A 14,984-nucleotide genomic window follows, 5' to 3' on the forward strand; every position below is an offset into this window, starting at 1 on the left:
GAGTCAAAAAACAGGGCAAGAGAAGAAGTTACAGCGACAAACCACTAGTCTCCAAGAAAGTTTAGGTTAAAGGGGTGAGATTAGGGTTCTAGAGGTTGAAGGAGACATCCTCAACCATTCGCAACTATTTTCTTCCCTAAAAATTTGTACTTTGTGCTGAAAAGTTCATTGCTTGTAATAGAAGGCTAAATCTCTTGTTGGGGAGTTATGCTGAACCTTTGATGTAATACTCTTTTACTATCTATTTAATGATGTTCTTATGTGTTCATTGCTTCTATCTATGCTTATTTTTACATGCTTGTGGCTTGATCACCCATTTGTATGTGTAGTTAGGATTTTTAGCATTGGGAAGTGCTTTAAAGCCTTAGAACTTGATAGAGCAAGCTAGAAAACTGTATGTCTAGGAATGGAGTGTAGTGATTTAGTATTTATTATGTTGTAATCTTAATGCAACTCATTTAAACTAAGTTTGTTGAGGGATCAATGACGAGGTTTAAATCGAGTTAGGCCCATTCACTCGAGGGATCTTGGTTTGGGTAATTTTTTTCAGCATAAGAACACTAAAACAATGTGAAATAGAGAAAAACCTTTAGCAACATCAAAGTAAGTTCAGTAAATGACCCAACGCTTTTTACTTGACTGTTTTTACTTCTCAACTGCTAGGTATTTTAGTTTGTAGTTAATTAAATTTTCATATAAAAACCCCATTTAATATTTACTTGCTTTAAACAAATATTTGCTCATTGAACATATATTTTCTGAATGAAACAAGTTCCATATGATTTGATACTCGGTTCTTACCATTTTATATTACTTGTGCGACTCAGTACACTTGCTGATTAGCATCGCTGACTAGTAGCGAACACAAGACAAACCATACACTTGTAAGTCAGGTCACTCTCACTAGGTAAAATTATAGGGAGACCAGTCAGGGTTACACTATTTTGCAAGAATGCTCCAATCATGTGGGATCGACACATGCTTAAAGGAGCACTCAAACTGGGCGTATTTACCCCAAGGTCTAGACTCCGAAGAGTCCGTCAGGGCCTCTCCCTACTGATTCAGGCCCAACCCAGAAAACATTTTAGCACACAGACTCTATCTATGAACTGTACAAAACACACGACTCCTCAATTGTTCTCAAAATAATTTTATCTTGTCGCGCTTATGATTAAACTCATCGGGTCACCATAGTGGTTGCCATCACAATTCACGTCGCGCATTAACTCATCACCCTTAAAGGGTCTTATAGTGGTGTGATTATATAGTTCATAGCTAATGACTCAATGCACACAATATCTCAATTCACATGTATATTACAATTTAATACATACTCAATTTATCAGATACACTTAATCTCAATCACAATGGTATAATTCCAAAGCAACATGTTATTACATGTCATGAATCATATATGCATCACACAATATTAATATATACATGATACACACATAGACTTTACCTATGAATTATGCAGTACACACAACTACTCAATTGTTTTCAAAATCATTTTAACTCATCGCGCCTCAAAGTGATTCAACTCGTTGGGTTCCCACAGTGGATCCCATCATAATACTCATTGCGCAAAAACTCGTCGACCTTAAAAGGTCTTACAATTGTATGACTGCACAATTCATAGCTCACAACTCAATACATACAATATCTCAATACACATGTACCTCACCATGAATCACAGGTTCAATTTGTCACTTACTCACAATTTGAATCATCATTTCATAATTTCAATATAAAAATTTATACAAAATGTTTCTCACAACATGGGGACTAAAACCCCTCAAACAATTCCACACAATCATATTAAAATCAATGAATCAAAATCATAGGTCAAAAACATGAAAACACCAAGAGCACTCAAGTTTATCAACCAATTTGCATCAGGACATCAATTGATCCATCAAACACAACAATATTGTATTTATAATCGTAAAGGAAAATTATAATTCAATAAACATCTCAAAATAAATCCCAATTTAATCCTCTAAGGATCCCTACACATATTCATTCTAACCTCAATTGCGATAAATTCATTCCTTACCTTTAAGCGGGCTCACGTGTGTAGTCCGGCAGTGATAGTGACATCTCTAATATTTCCCTAAGATTCCTCAATTTTTTCCTTAGTTTGCTCTGTTAGGGTTTCCAAGCGTTAGAGAGAAGGGGAAGAGATTGTAGCCTCCATTTCATTGTTAACGTGCGAGACTAATTTCTCTTTGAAAGAACATTATTTTGTAAATCCAAACGGTGAGACTGTGTGAAAATAAGTTAGGAAGGTGGTGTCCAAATTTCACGACAATCCAACGGTTATGCGGAAAAGGGTTGGGTGTATGCAGGAAAAGAGAAAGCTTAGTGCGAGGGACATTTCTTTCATCACAGACATTATCTTGAAAATCCCAATGGTGGGTGTGTGCGGATATAAGTTTCAAACCACGGGTTCAAATTTCATGACGATTCAACAGTTAACGAGTCCAGAAATTTTACTGCGATAGGTTTGAAAGTATGCAAGAAAAGAGAGGGTTTTGGGAAAAGAAGAAGGGAAAACAGATTTGAGAAAAAGAGAGAGCACAGAGACGTATAGTAAATGTAAAGAGTGACCTATTACATCTCTATTTATAGCTAAGATACTCTGGGCCTTTTATTTACTCTATTTTCTATTTTTTTATTTATTTTATAAAAATAAACTCTATTTTATTTCCTATCAAATGAATAAATAAAATATTCTTTTAATTTTTCTTCAAACTATTATTTTAATTAACAAAGTTATTTCTCCTTATTTATTTAATTATAAAAACCTCATCATTTTTCTAAAACTCTATTTATTTTTAAATAATAAAACTTTTTTTATTTATTTTACGAAAAATGAGATTTTCATATTAGGTGCACGAAATTAACTCTCTTTGTTGGTGAGGGAATCATTCATGGAAATGTGAAGGTTTTTTTTTTTTCTGATAAGTGAAAGAGAATGTGTGTGCTAAGAATTGAATGTGTTTATTGGTTTTAACTATGTAGAGAGGAACCCATTATTGATTGAGGAAGGTGATTTTACTTTCGGTTCTTTTGGAGTTGTCGGTGGTTGGTTTTGTAGTGTTGCAGAAATGAAAGATTCTACTATGAAGAATTTGGCCATCACGGAGAAGAAGGTGCAGCAACATAAGCCTGGTGATTATGTTGGCATTTTCTTTCAGCTCATTGATTGGAAGAGGAAACTTTACAAGAAGAAGCTCTTCTCGAAGAAGCTTTTTCCTCCCGGTTAGTTTCTTTCTAAATCTATATATGCTCATATAATAATATAATGCCAATTTAAATGCACCAATGAGAGTTAATTCCGTGTATCTAATCAACGTCCAATAAAAATACGATATATGACAGTTGACATAAACAATGAACAACCAACATCCAAATTCGAGGTTGGGAACTAAAATTATCGGATTGCAAAAAAATGGAAGAATCAATTGGTGAATTAAATTACAGGTAGATCAAATTTGTGAGCTGAGATAAATAGGGGGACCAAATTTACAATTAAGCCAAAAATATATAAGTTGATCTTGGTTTAACTCTAAATTAAATAAATATTGCTTCTAATTATGTCTCCTTTGCAAAATGGTAGAGTAGTTTATATTCGGATTGTGTCTGGATCTTTATGTCTGATTGGTTTTGTATGCAGGTTGGAATCACTTTGTATTTTATAAATTTATTCTTGCGTATGAAAACAAAATATTTCTTAACTCTCACTAATCCAAGCATATCAGCTGAAAAAATAAATGGGCTCCGAGAAGCACAGAGCAATTGTTGTAGAGCTAGCTAGAGCCGAAACTTTCTTTGGAACTCAATTGATCAAGAGTTTTTGAAAAAGAGTATCGATGAAACTGAACTAGCAAGAGATCAAGGTAAGCTGACTTTGTTGTGCACAACATGTAGAAGCTTAATTTTACAATAAAAATATATGAAAAATAAAGCAATATTTGCCAATTTTGAGAAAGTAGTTGGACAAATTGAAGCATGTCTTAAAGATGAGGCTAGAATATGTTCGTGCTCCTTGATATACACTTGAGTTTTGCATTTACTTGCTGATAAATTTTTCCTGTGTTTTTACTCCCTAATATTTTAAAAAATTTCTCATAGATTTGATCCCTGTCATCAGTTTCTATCTATTTGTTGCTGATGTGTTCGTTAAGTTCACACGTCAGCATGCCACGTATATTACCACATGTGCTTAAAGGATTTTTGTATTTGTTCTCTATAAATTCATCCTTGGAGCACATGTGACAACATACCTAACATGGTGACGTGTCAACTAAACAAACATGTTAGCACCAAATTGACAAAAGCTAACAGCAGCAGGGACCCATGACAAAAAAATTTAAATATCAAGGAGCAAAAATGAAAGAAAAATTATTAGGGAGCAAATATAAAACCCAGGTATATATCAGGAAGCATGAACATATCTTAGAGCTGAAAAATAGTATTCATTCACAAAAATATGTAGTTTCTTATTGATTGAAACTTAATTTTCAAGCCAAACACAACTCATGGTGCAGATCTCTAACTTTAGGAAGATGTAGACCTCTAACTTTAGGTTCTACTTATAGTTTCTCTATTCATGAATATCAATGACTCATGGCATAATACTTTGAGTTATATTGTAAATTATCTAGAATTTAGATTAAATGAGTTCAGAAACCTTGTACGTATATGGTTGTACTTCTGAATTCAAATCGATCACAATTTATTGATATTTAAGCATATATATTGTAGGAATATAAATTAAAAACACACCAAATTGAATGACTTACAAAATCAAAACAGGTGAAAAAATTACAATTAAAAGCTAAGTGAGGGATGGGGGAGTAGAAATCATGCTTATATTCGGCAAATTTAATCTTTCAACTAAATATACATGACAATGTGAAATTAACGGATTGAAGATGACTTTCACATTGCAAGATCCATCGCAACTTGCATCATAGTAGGGGGAGAACAAGGTCTTTCAGTCAAGCAAGCATTTACTATCCTCACAATCAAACTATCTCCTTAGCAATAGGATTTGGAGGATAAGGGACACGTCAGTCTAAGTTACCGATCAATGAAGGAATATCAAGTGTTGAGTCCATGACATTTGGTGAAGATGTCATCAATGAAGTTATAAAATCTCCAGGGTGCCCTCCACAAAGTATTTCCAATGCTAATACCCCAAAGCTATATACATCACATTTATCATTTACTTCCATTGTGTATGCAAGTTCTATAGAAAAATTAAAAGAGTTGTCATGTATTAAATAGCATTTTAGAAATAAGCATACAATGTTAACAACTATTGTATAAGTTTTTGGTAGAAGACAAAGAAAACCAATAAAATCATTATATTTTCGGTGCAAAAGAAAAAAGGAATCAAAGGCAAATAATGTTAGTATTAAAGTACCCAAACCAATTGGTAAAAATACCAACATCCCTTTGTTAGTTTTATGACTTTGAGATTTGTCACTTGATGTTAGGCATTGTTGCCAGAGACATAGCCACACAAGCCTTTATTAATTCTTAATGCTTCAATTGAAGCATTATTAAAGGCTGGAATTTTTGGAAGTGAACCTATTAATTGTTTGTACGATATATCAACAGATATCAAGCTTTGCATCTCATCAAGACTGGAGAGATCACATGTTGATTTGGAATTAAGGCAGTAAAATTATTCACTCCAAGTTCCAAGGTTTCAAGATCTTTCAGTGATGTTATTTTTATAGGGACATTCCCTGAAAGATTATTGTTATTGAGAGAGAGATCAAACAAGAAGGTTAATTTACCTAAATCTTCTGAATGCGCCCTGTGAGATGGTTTGAAGATAGGTGAAGTAGCTAAATCTATATGTTTGGTGGTTTTGAATGTGTGTTGGAATCTCATTGTATTGTATAAATTTATTTTTCTCACGAAAACAAAAAAGCATTTTTACTCACTAATACATGATATTGTATAAAATAATCTATACCCTGATAAGAAAGCACAACATCAAAGCTCAAGCATATCAGTCAGATCAAACCATGAATGTGTTCCTACAACTGATAAACTAAATGGGCAACAAAACACGTACAAATGACAGTTGAGCTAGCTAGATCCAAACTTTCACTGGAACACAAGTAATCAAGAATATTTTAAATAAAGAATCATTGATATAACTGAAATAGCAACATATAAAAGTAAGCTTAACTATGTTGTAATCCTTGTATGTATATGGCACTTCTAAATTCAAATCATTGTCACAATTCGCTGATATTGAAGCATATGATATGGTAAGAATCTAAAAGTTGAAAACACCAAATTTAATGACTTAAGAGATACAAAACAGGTGAAAAAATTACATCGCAAAGTTGGATAGGGGGGATGGACGAGTAGAACTCACGCAAGCTCCTTGGCAATGACAATGTGAAATTAATGGATTGAAGATGACTTTGACATTGCAAGCTCCTTGGCAACTTGCTTCATGGTAGGGCGCAAAGAAGGACTTTCAGCCAAGCAAGCATTTGCTATTTTTACAATCAAAGCTATATCCTTAGCAGCAAGATTTGTAGGATAAGGGAGACGTTGGTCTAACTTAATCATTAAGGAAGGAATGTCAAATGTTAAGTCCATGACATTGGATGAAGATGTCCATAATGAAGAATTTATAAAATCTACAGGGTGCTCTCCAAAAACAATTTCCAATGCTAATACCCCAAAGCTATACACATCGCTTTTATCATTCACTTCCATTGTGTATGCAAGTTCTGTAGAAAATTAAAAAGTTATAATGTATTAGGTAACATTCTTGAAATAGACATGAAATGTTGTTAACTATATTATGTAATTTTTTTGGTAGAAGACCATCAAAGAAAAAATGAAAAAAGGAATTAACCTGGAGCAGCATATCCAAAAGTGCCAGCAAGTGAGGTCCAATTGGTTGAATCAGGATTAAGAAGCTTGGCTGTTCCAAAATCTGAGACATGAGCCACATATTCCAAATCCAAAAGAACATTTTTGCTTGATATATCTCGATGAACAATTGGAGGAGAACAATCATGATGCATATAGCACAATGCATTTGCTACATCTTTTATGGCATTCATCCTCCTATTCCAATTAAATGCAATTGCTTGTTCATCATCTTTTAAAATCTTATTCATGCTTCCCTTTTCCAAGAACTCATACACCAAAAATGAGACTCGTGAATGAGAACAAAAGCCATATAACTTCACAATGTTACGATGTCGAATTTTTGCCAAAGCTTGAATTTCACTTGTGAAAGCTTTAATATTGGACATTTCTCCATTTTGGATTGAATGCAGTTTCTTGACAGCAACTACTTGACCTGTGTGCAGTTCTGCTTTATAAACACTACCTTGTCCTCCAACCCCGATGAGATGTTTATTGTCAAACTCTTCTGTGGCTTTGACTATGTTCTCATACGCCATTTTTCCATCCAAACTCCATATCACAAATAGATTTTTGCTTGGTGATTCTGCATCACAGTGTTCTTGTATGTTTGAGCTTCGAAAAAGATGATATGAGACTCCAAAGGCAAATAATAGTAATAAAGTACCCAAACCAATGGGTAGTAATACCAATATGACTTTGTTAGTCTTATTATTTGGAGATCTGTTACTTGATGTTGGGCATGGTTCCAAGCTTGAGACGTTGCCACACAAGCCTTTATTATTTCTCAATTCCTCCATTGAAGCATTATTGAAGGCTGGAATGTTTGGAAGTGAACCCTGTAATTGGTTGTACGATATATCAACTGATATCAAGCTTACCATCTCTTCAAGGCTAGAGAGATCCCCTGAAAGATTATTATGAGAGAGATTCAATGTTTCTAAGCTTTTCAACTCTCGAAGCAATGGTGCTATTGTTCCACTCAGAAAGTTCTTGCTAAGATCAAGACTTCGAAGATATTTTAGTTTACCAAACTCAGATGGAATACTTGCCCTGAATTTATTTTGGCTCAAATTTAAGTGTAATAAGTTGACCAAATTGCCAAGATGATTTGGAATCAAGCCAATGAAATTATTTGCTCCAAGTTTCAAGGTTTTAAGATTTTTCAATGATGCTATTTGTATAGGGACATTCCTTGAAAGATTATTGTTATCGAGAGAGAGATCAAACAAGTAGGTCAATTTACCTAAATCTTCTGGAATGCCTCCTGTGAAATGGTTTGAAGTTAGGTGAAGTACATGTAAATTGGTTGCCTGGCTTAGTTCTACAGGGATGCTGCCAGATAAATTGTTATTGGAGATTTTAAGGCTTGTGAGTTTATAGCACTTTCCCCAGTTTTGGGAAAGATGACCATACAATTTATTTTCACTTAGGTCAATATAATCCAAATTTGGATAGACACCAAAATCATCTGCTATATTTCCAGTCAGTTGATTTTGATCAAGCCTCAACCTTACAAGGCTGGAACAATTCTTCAAACTCTTTGGTAGTGGGCCCGTGAAAAAGTTATCATTAGCAGTAAAGTTCATCAACTTTCCACTAATGCAAATGTTGTGAGGCAAAGGACCTATGAAATTATTGTAAGAAAAAGACAAAATTTTCAGGTTGCTAAGCTTGTTCAATTCTATTGGAATGTTTCCACTAAGCTTATTTGAGAATAAGGCAAGTGTGCTGAGCTTTGTCAAGTTTCCAATAGTGGAAGGAATTGGCCCTGAGAGTTTATTTGAGCGCAGACTGAGTTTGGTGAGCTTTGTCAAGTTTCCTATAGTGGAAGGAATTGGTCCAGAGAGATTATTCACACCTAAACCAAGATGAGTAAGTTGTGACAGAACCCCAATTTGGGGAGGAATACTTCCATTCAATGAGTTATGACTCATATCTAGAATGAGGATGTTTGGAAGTGATGAAAAGTTGAGAGTTTGAAGCGTACCCGTTAACCCAATACCTCTAAGAGTTATGTTGGAGACAGATTTGGAGTGGTCACAAGCAATTCCAAGCCAATTGCTGCAAGGACTATTGCCACCCCATGAAGATAACAAAGCCTGACTTTGGTTGTCAAGGCTGGCTTTCCACTTCAACAAAGCATTTGCTTCACTGTGTTGTAGTGTGAGTGAGGCAGAGGATGCAGTAGCAAGGAGAGAAGTGGCCATAATGAATGCACCAAACCGCATTACTATTAGAAGCAACCAAAATGATAGGAGCTTCATGGAATGAAACGTTGGAAATATGAACACCATGGCTGGTGTATATTGGGTGAATTCTTCAATCACTGATTGTCTAATACAATCTTAGAGTGGATAAATAATTACGTAAAGATGCTTCGATTTAATTTCAGTGAGAGATATGCAGTTCATGGCCAAGGGAATATTGCATATACTTATATGCAAAAAGTCACGTACACGGGATCATTGACCAGCGACTACAACCATCCGTGAGGCATATGTATATATTAGCGCGTGGTTCAAACATGCATGGGACTCGTGGGTCTGTGTGAAACAATGGAAGAATTAATGCGATTTCAAATTTGCAATACTGGTCAAATTTGTCTGGTAGAGGATAATAGGAAAATTAGTCCTTGCAAGGTCTGTTTACAAAAAGCCAAGGAATAAGTTGTTAGACTTCCTTGGCTTTTAACTTTTTTAGACCCATCACAATAGGACCAACTCATTATTAGTGATGTATCTCTCATTTCTCATCAATAATATTTCAGCATCTTCTTATATGAAAAAAAAAATGTGTTGCGATATGCTGGACTGTTAATTTATATCTATCTATCAATTTGGCATGGTTGTATCCTGATTTAAAATATGATGAATTTTTATTCAAATTTAATCTGAGATTAATTAATTCAAATAATAATATATTTGAGTGAAATAAAAATAAAAATATAATTAAAAGTAAGATATACTTAGTGTATACATCAGCTTTGTGAATCGTTTGCACGAGACTTAAAGAGAAAGAGGAAAGTTTTAGTTTATTTAAAATAATTAAATTTAACAAAGAATTAAGAGATTGATTTGAATAACATCACCATGCATATAGTTTTTTTTTTTTCTAAATCTTGAAGTATTTCTTTTACTCATTTTTGTTTGAAAATAACATTGATGTTTTGAGAAAAAATAATAGCAAAAGATAACTTTCCAAATTAATTATGTCATGTTTTGAGAAAAAACACAATGATGTTAATCACTTGAGTCAAGATATTTTTATCCACGAATGTTAATTTGTTAGTTTTGTTATAAATGTCAATGGAGAGATTCAAACTCATCATAACCTCTTTCTCCCTTCTTCTCCTTTCCCCCTTAAACTCATTTTCTCAACCATCAAGTCAATCTTATATCTTATACTTCAGTAAAGATTTATCACAAACATTTGGCATTTCCGTTGCAATATTAAATTGTAAAAAGGCTGTACTAATTCAAAGAGCTGATGCATAATCATAAAAAATCAAGAGTAATTAGCAACCATAGGGTACATTTGTTCTTCAATTACATTAACCTTCCACTACAGTAATGAATTACATTAACCTTCCACTACAGTAATGAAAAGGATTTAAAGTGTGTTTAGATAAACTTCTTTCATAAGAACTTATAAGGAGAACAAAATAATAAAGAAAAATTAATAAAAAAAAACTCATCATAAGTTAATTGATTTATGAATAAACTATTTTTTAGAAGTTCTTTGTTTCTTCAAAAGTTGATTTTTAACTTATGGAGAAATTTTTATTTTATTTTATTTTGTCTTCTTATTTTCTTTTTCTATAATTATTTTCATATATAAGTTAATCCAAACAGACTCTAAAATTAGAAGTTTACTGAAAAGTTTAATGTCTTGCCACTTTCTCAAATCTCAACCTCAATATACAAATTATCCAATCCTCAAGGATGCTCCCTCCTTTTTAAGATATTTTGTCTACTTCTTTCTGTATCTGCTTCTTTATCTACTAGCTTGAAAGAGAAAACGACCCTACTAAACAAACTTTAATGAGGTCCACAATGGTAATTAAATTAGCAAGTCCCAGCTGAAGTGATCCAATTCCTATACTATACTATACTAGGCTAATCAAGAGAAATATAATCGCTTCTCTTCATGATTAGTCTTGTGTTTTTATTTTTCTTAATCAATGGGAAACTTCTCATTCGTATGACTTAACAATTAACAGTAGAATTGCATATCAGCTTTAGCATGTTATGCTTGGCTAGGTTATTATGTTGTTGATATTAAGAGTATTTTGAACCACTATCTTCAACATCAGGGGATGATTAAAGAGAAAAGGACACAATATGCATGACAGATTTTTGGTTAGAAAAAATTACTTGTCTTTGTGAGAATGAAATTAAACTTTTGAATTTACAAGTGTACTAGAATTAATAAAAAGATAAAATACGCTATACACTCAAAGTGTAAAGTAATTTTTGTTATCATCTAATCACAAACTATAATATATAATAAATTTGTTAACTTTTTTAATAATTATCTTAAAAGTCATACAAAATATGATTTTTAATTGGTTGACAGTGTAAAATTTATGCGCTAACAATGTATAGTCATCAAACTCTTACACTACTGCAAATTATAGATTTAACATCGTTAGGTTAAATCGGTTTTGGACAAAACCGATTTTAACAATAACGCGTTGACATTCTTGTAAATAAGATGAGTTTATTAACATCGATTTTGAGATGAGTTTATTAACATCGATTTTGTCAAAATCGATGTTAACATTGATTTTTTGAAAAATCGATGTTAACATTAGTTAATTAACACCAGTTTTTTAAAAACCGATGTTAACATTAGTCAATCAACATTGGTTTTTTTAAAAAACCGATGTTGTGTTTTTACTTAAATTAAAAATCCAAGACCCTTTTCTGCCCACGCTCAATCTCGCAAACACACACTCGTCACGACTCTGACCCCGTGTCCACAACAAGTGTCGTCACTGTCATCATCTCTGACCCTGTGTCCACTGTCGCGCTCTAGTTGTGTCTGTCGTCACGCTCACCGTTGTGTCCTGGTAGGTTGTGTGAACAAAGATCTTTTTTTTATCCTTCTTCTTCTTCTTCTTCTTTTGTCTCCAATGCCACAACCACTCACCTTTTTGTTCTCTCCATGAATGCTTCTTTTCCTTTTCTGCACCATGCCCCACCTCTTCCTCTTCCTCCTGCCTCTCTGTAAGTTCCCTTTTTCTCACTTTTCATTGTTTCTATTTTATCTCTCATATTATAACTCATGTGGGTGTGCTGAATTCCATTGTTGGGTATTTTGTTTTGAGGAAGCAGTGTTTGGTCTGAATAAATTTTCAGCATTGCTTTGGTGTTTAAAGCACACTGTTGTTGATGAAATTTATTTTTATATAGTTTAATTAACTCTGTTTACTTGCATTATTCTCTAGTTTTGTGATTGCTATTGCTAGTTTCTAATTTCTAATGTTTAATATGATGAGAACTGATAAAGGGGTAGTGGCATCTACAGCCAGAGTGTGGGTTTTGGAATTGTTTCAATTTTACATTCAGAGCTAATTTTCTGTACAATGTAAAAAAAAAAAAAAGAAACTTTGGTCATGAATTTTGGTTTCGTACAAATAATGTTGTTGTTTTTTATTATTGGTCTTTAATCACATTAACAAGGGAGCTTGTGTGATTTAGCCCTTATAATATAGAGTTCATCTTCCAAAATTAGGCTACATCATGTTAATTATTGATTGGTATAGTTGGATCCTTGATTTTGGAGACTTAGTGTTGCAATGCTAGACAACCACCCTTTTTCTAGGGAATATGCATTTGTGAGATGCAAAAATCATTTCCCTATCAATTGTTCTAGTGAAAAGGCACTTATCATTTGCGTTAATGTATTGTATGTAACAATGGATAATGTCATAGCACAAATGCAAGATATACTTACAGCCATCATGGAGATATGTCAGGCCCCTTGTGGAGCCAATTGCTATCTTCATCCTCTTTGGGCAATCCAAAATTGGCCATTCACTTCCTGTGAGCAGAACACACACAAACAATAAACACATTAGAATCACTTCATACATTTAGAAAAATACAAACTCTTATCTTAAAAAATAAAAATAAAAACTCATATTACTTTAGATTTCCAAGCTGACATGTCAGTGAATTATACCTATTGATTTTACAAAAGAGCATGAAATTCAATTGCCACATAGGGATAAAGATAGGTCCAAATTAATTCTTTCTTTGAGAGTGTGAGTGGATGAACTAAAGTAGTACTTGTAGTTGATGCCAAACCCAGGGCATGATGAGATTGCCTCACTTATCTCACTGCCTGGGCTCTGAGGTGAAGGATTTGGCAATGTGAGTCATAATGACAATTCATCTTCAACTTCGGCATTAGCTATCTCAGTAGTAGTGTTCACAAGTACATTACTAAGCTCTGAAGTGCTCTTTCCTTCATTTAATTTAGTAACCTATAACGAGAACACACATGTAAGAAAATAGTGACTAATTATTCTCACTTGTGCAAAGGAAACATCGATTATAGCAAGAGTTATCCCACATTTCGTGACTATTCCTAATGCATGTACTGAAATAATACTAGAAAGGGGAAAATGAAGAAAGAAAAGCAGGTAGTTCTTTTTGAAAAACAATGTTCCTAACAACACCCTACTTGCCATTTGTTTTTATTAATTATTGCAAGTATTTACCTCGTAAGCAGATGTGAAGATTTGAACAAATAGATGTTGTGTAATTAAAAAAAAATCGTATGAAACACTATACTTCATATCCATATATCCACATACTAGATTTTAACACCAATTATATGTTTTGTATTTTATGGTGTAGGAAGAACTTGAGATTAAGTTCAAGTAGTAAGGCCTCTACCTTTAAAAGAAAAATCCGTATATATGCAATAAAGGGCATAGGATAAATTTCCATAAAAAAAGTCAGAATTTGAATAATTTGGGAGGACCAGTGAATGTGGAAAAAACTCAGAATATAAATTAGAAGCTATGATGACCCTTTCGACCACATTGCAGCCATGATAAATTTTGGACAATTACAAGCCCCCTCAATTCCCACTAAACATGCTCTTTAGTCGTACAAGGGGACCAAAACAATCTAAACACTCCATAAGGCGATTAAATGTTTACATAAAGTAACGTACCTATGTTCAACACTTCATGCTTTCTTATTTTAGCCCATTTCATTTCACTTGCATACACAAGTGTGGTTCTCAAAAAACCAACTTCATGAGTGAGAACAAAGTAAATAAAAATACACAAAGTAAATAAAAAACCAACTTTTGAAAACTCATATTTGCTGCCATATCAGTTTTAAAAATTGTTAGTACGTGAACTCTTTTTTCATTTACCCTTTGCTCCGTCGTGCCGAATTCTCCACCAATTTGGTTGATTGTATAATACACATCGATAAACTTCTACCTTCAAGTTTATTTTTCTCTCTTTGGAAGTTATTTTACCTATTCTTATTGAATCAAATTATCTAATTATTTTTCCTAGCTTGTAGGGTGCAGATTTGTCCCACGTATTTTGTGCAAAAGAAAGACGTTGCTCCTGTCATTAAAAGCCACTGACCAAGTTGATTGAGCAACCTATTTTGGAAGAATCATTTAGTGTTAGGTACAACTTTTATGTACTTAATTTAGATATTTCTTTTTACACATTTCAAAATACCAAGTGGTTGTTGATTTTAGTGAGACTAATTAATTTTAGGGAAGAGGACACGAAAATCATATCAAGAAATGTTCTTGCTGAAGTTGACAAGTGGATAGAAAGATTTGGTTGTTTGGTCATTGGCAATACTTGTCTCTAGCAATGTTCTTGGCTTATAAAAAGAACTTGTGGTTAGTCTGTATTATTATGTAATATATTTTTCCTCTTAAGTAAAAGCATGACTTGTTACCAATCAATTAATTAATTTAATTATGATAGATGAAACATCTTGGAGTTTAGGGTATTTCTTATGATGCTATCTAAGGAACATGTATAAGTAGGCCATGGACACGTAGAATATTAATAAAAA

At 33.3% G+C, this 14,984-nt stretch overlaps 1 protein-coding gene across 2 annotated transcripts; it reads right to left on the bottom strand.

The window, feature by feature from the left end:
* Positions 1 to 4,698: 4,698 nt before the first annotated feature.
* Positions 4,699 to 9,309, bottom strand: LOC100780938 (MDIS1-interacting receptor like kinase 2). Of its 2 annotated transcripts, XR_001386008.3 has the most exons (3): positions 6,899 to 9,309; positions 6,366 to 6,770; positions 4,699 to 5,257 (listed from the first exon to the last, which is right to left on the bottom strand). XR_001386008.3 is itself a non-coding variant. In XM_003551497.5 (2 exons), the coding sequence occupies exons 1-2, from the start codon at positions 9,210 to 9,212 to the stop codon at positions 6,436 to 6,438; spliced, it is 2,649 nt and encodes an 882-aa protein (XP_003551545.3). In that variant the 5' UTR covers positions 9,213 to 9,309; the 3' UTR covers positions 4,699 to 6,435. The 2 variants fall into 2 exon arrangements, 1 of the variants encoding a protein (XP_003551545.3); XM_003551497.5 differs by having other exon boundaries at positions 4,699 to 6,770.
* Positions 9,310 to 14,984: the final 5,675 nt, after the last annotated feature.

This window comes from Glycine max, chromosome 18 (genome assembly GCF_000004515.6).
Source record: "Glycine max cultivar Williams 82 chromosome 18, Glycine_max_v4.0, whole genome shotgun sequence".
In the NCBI taxonomy this organism is placed as follows: Eukaryota; Viridiplantae; Streptophyta; class Magnoliopsida; order Fabales; family Fabaceae; genus Glycine; species Glycine max.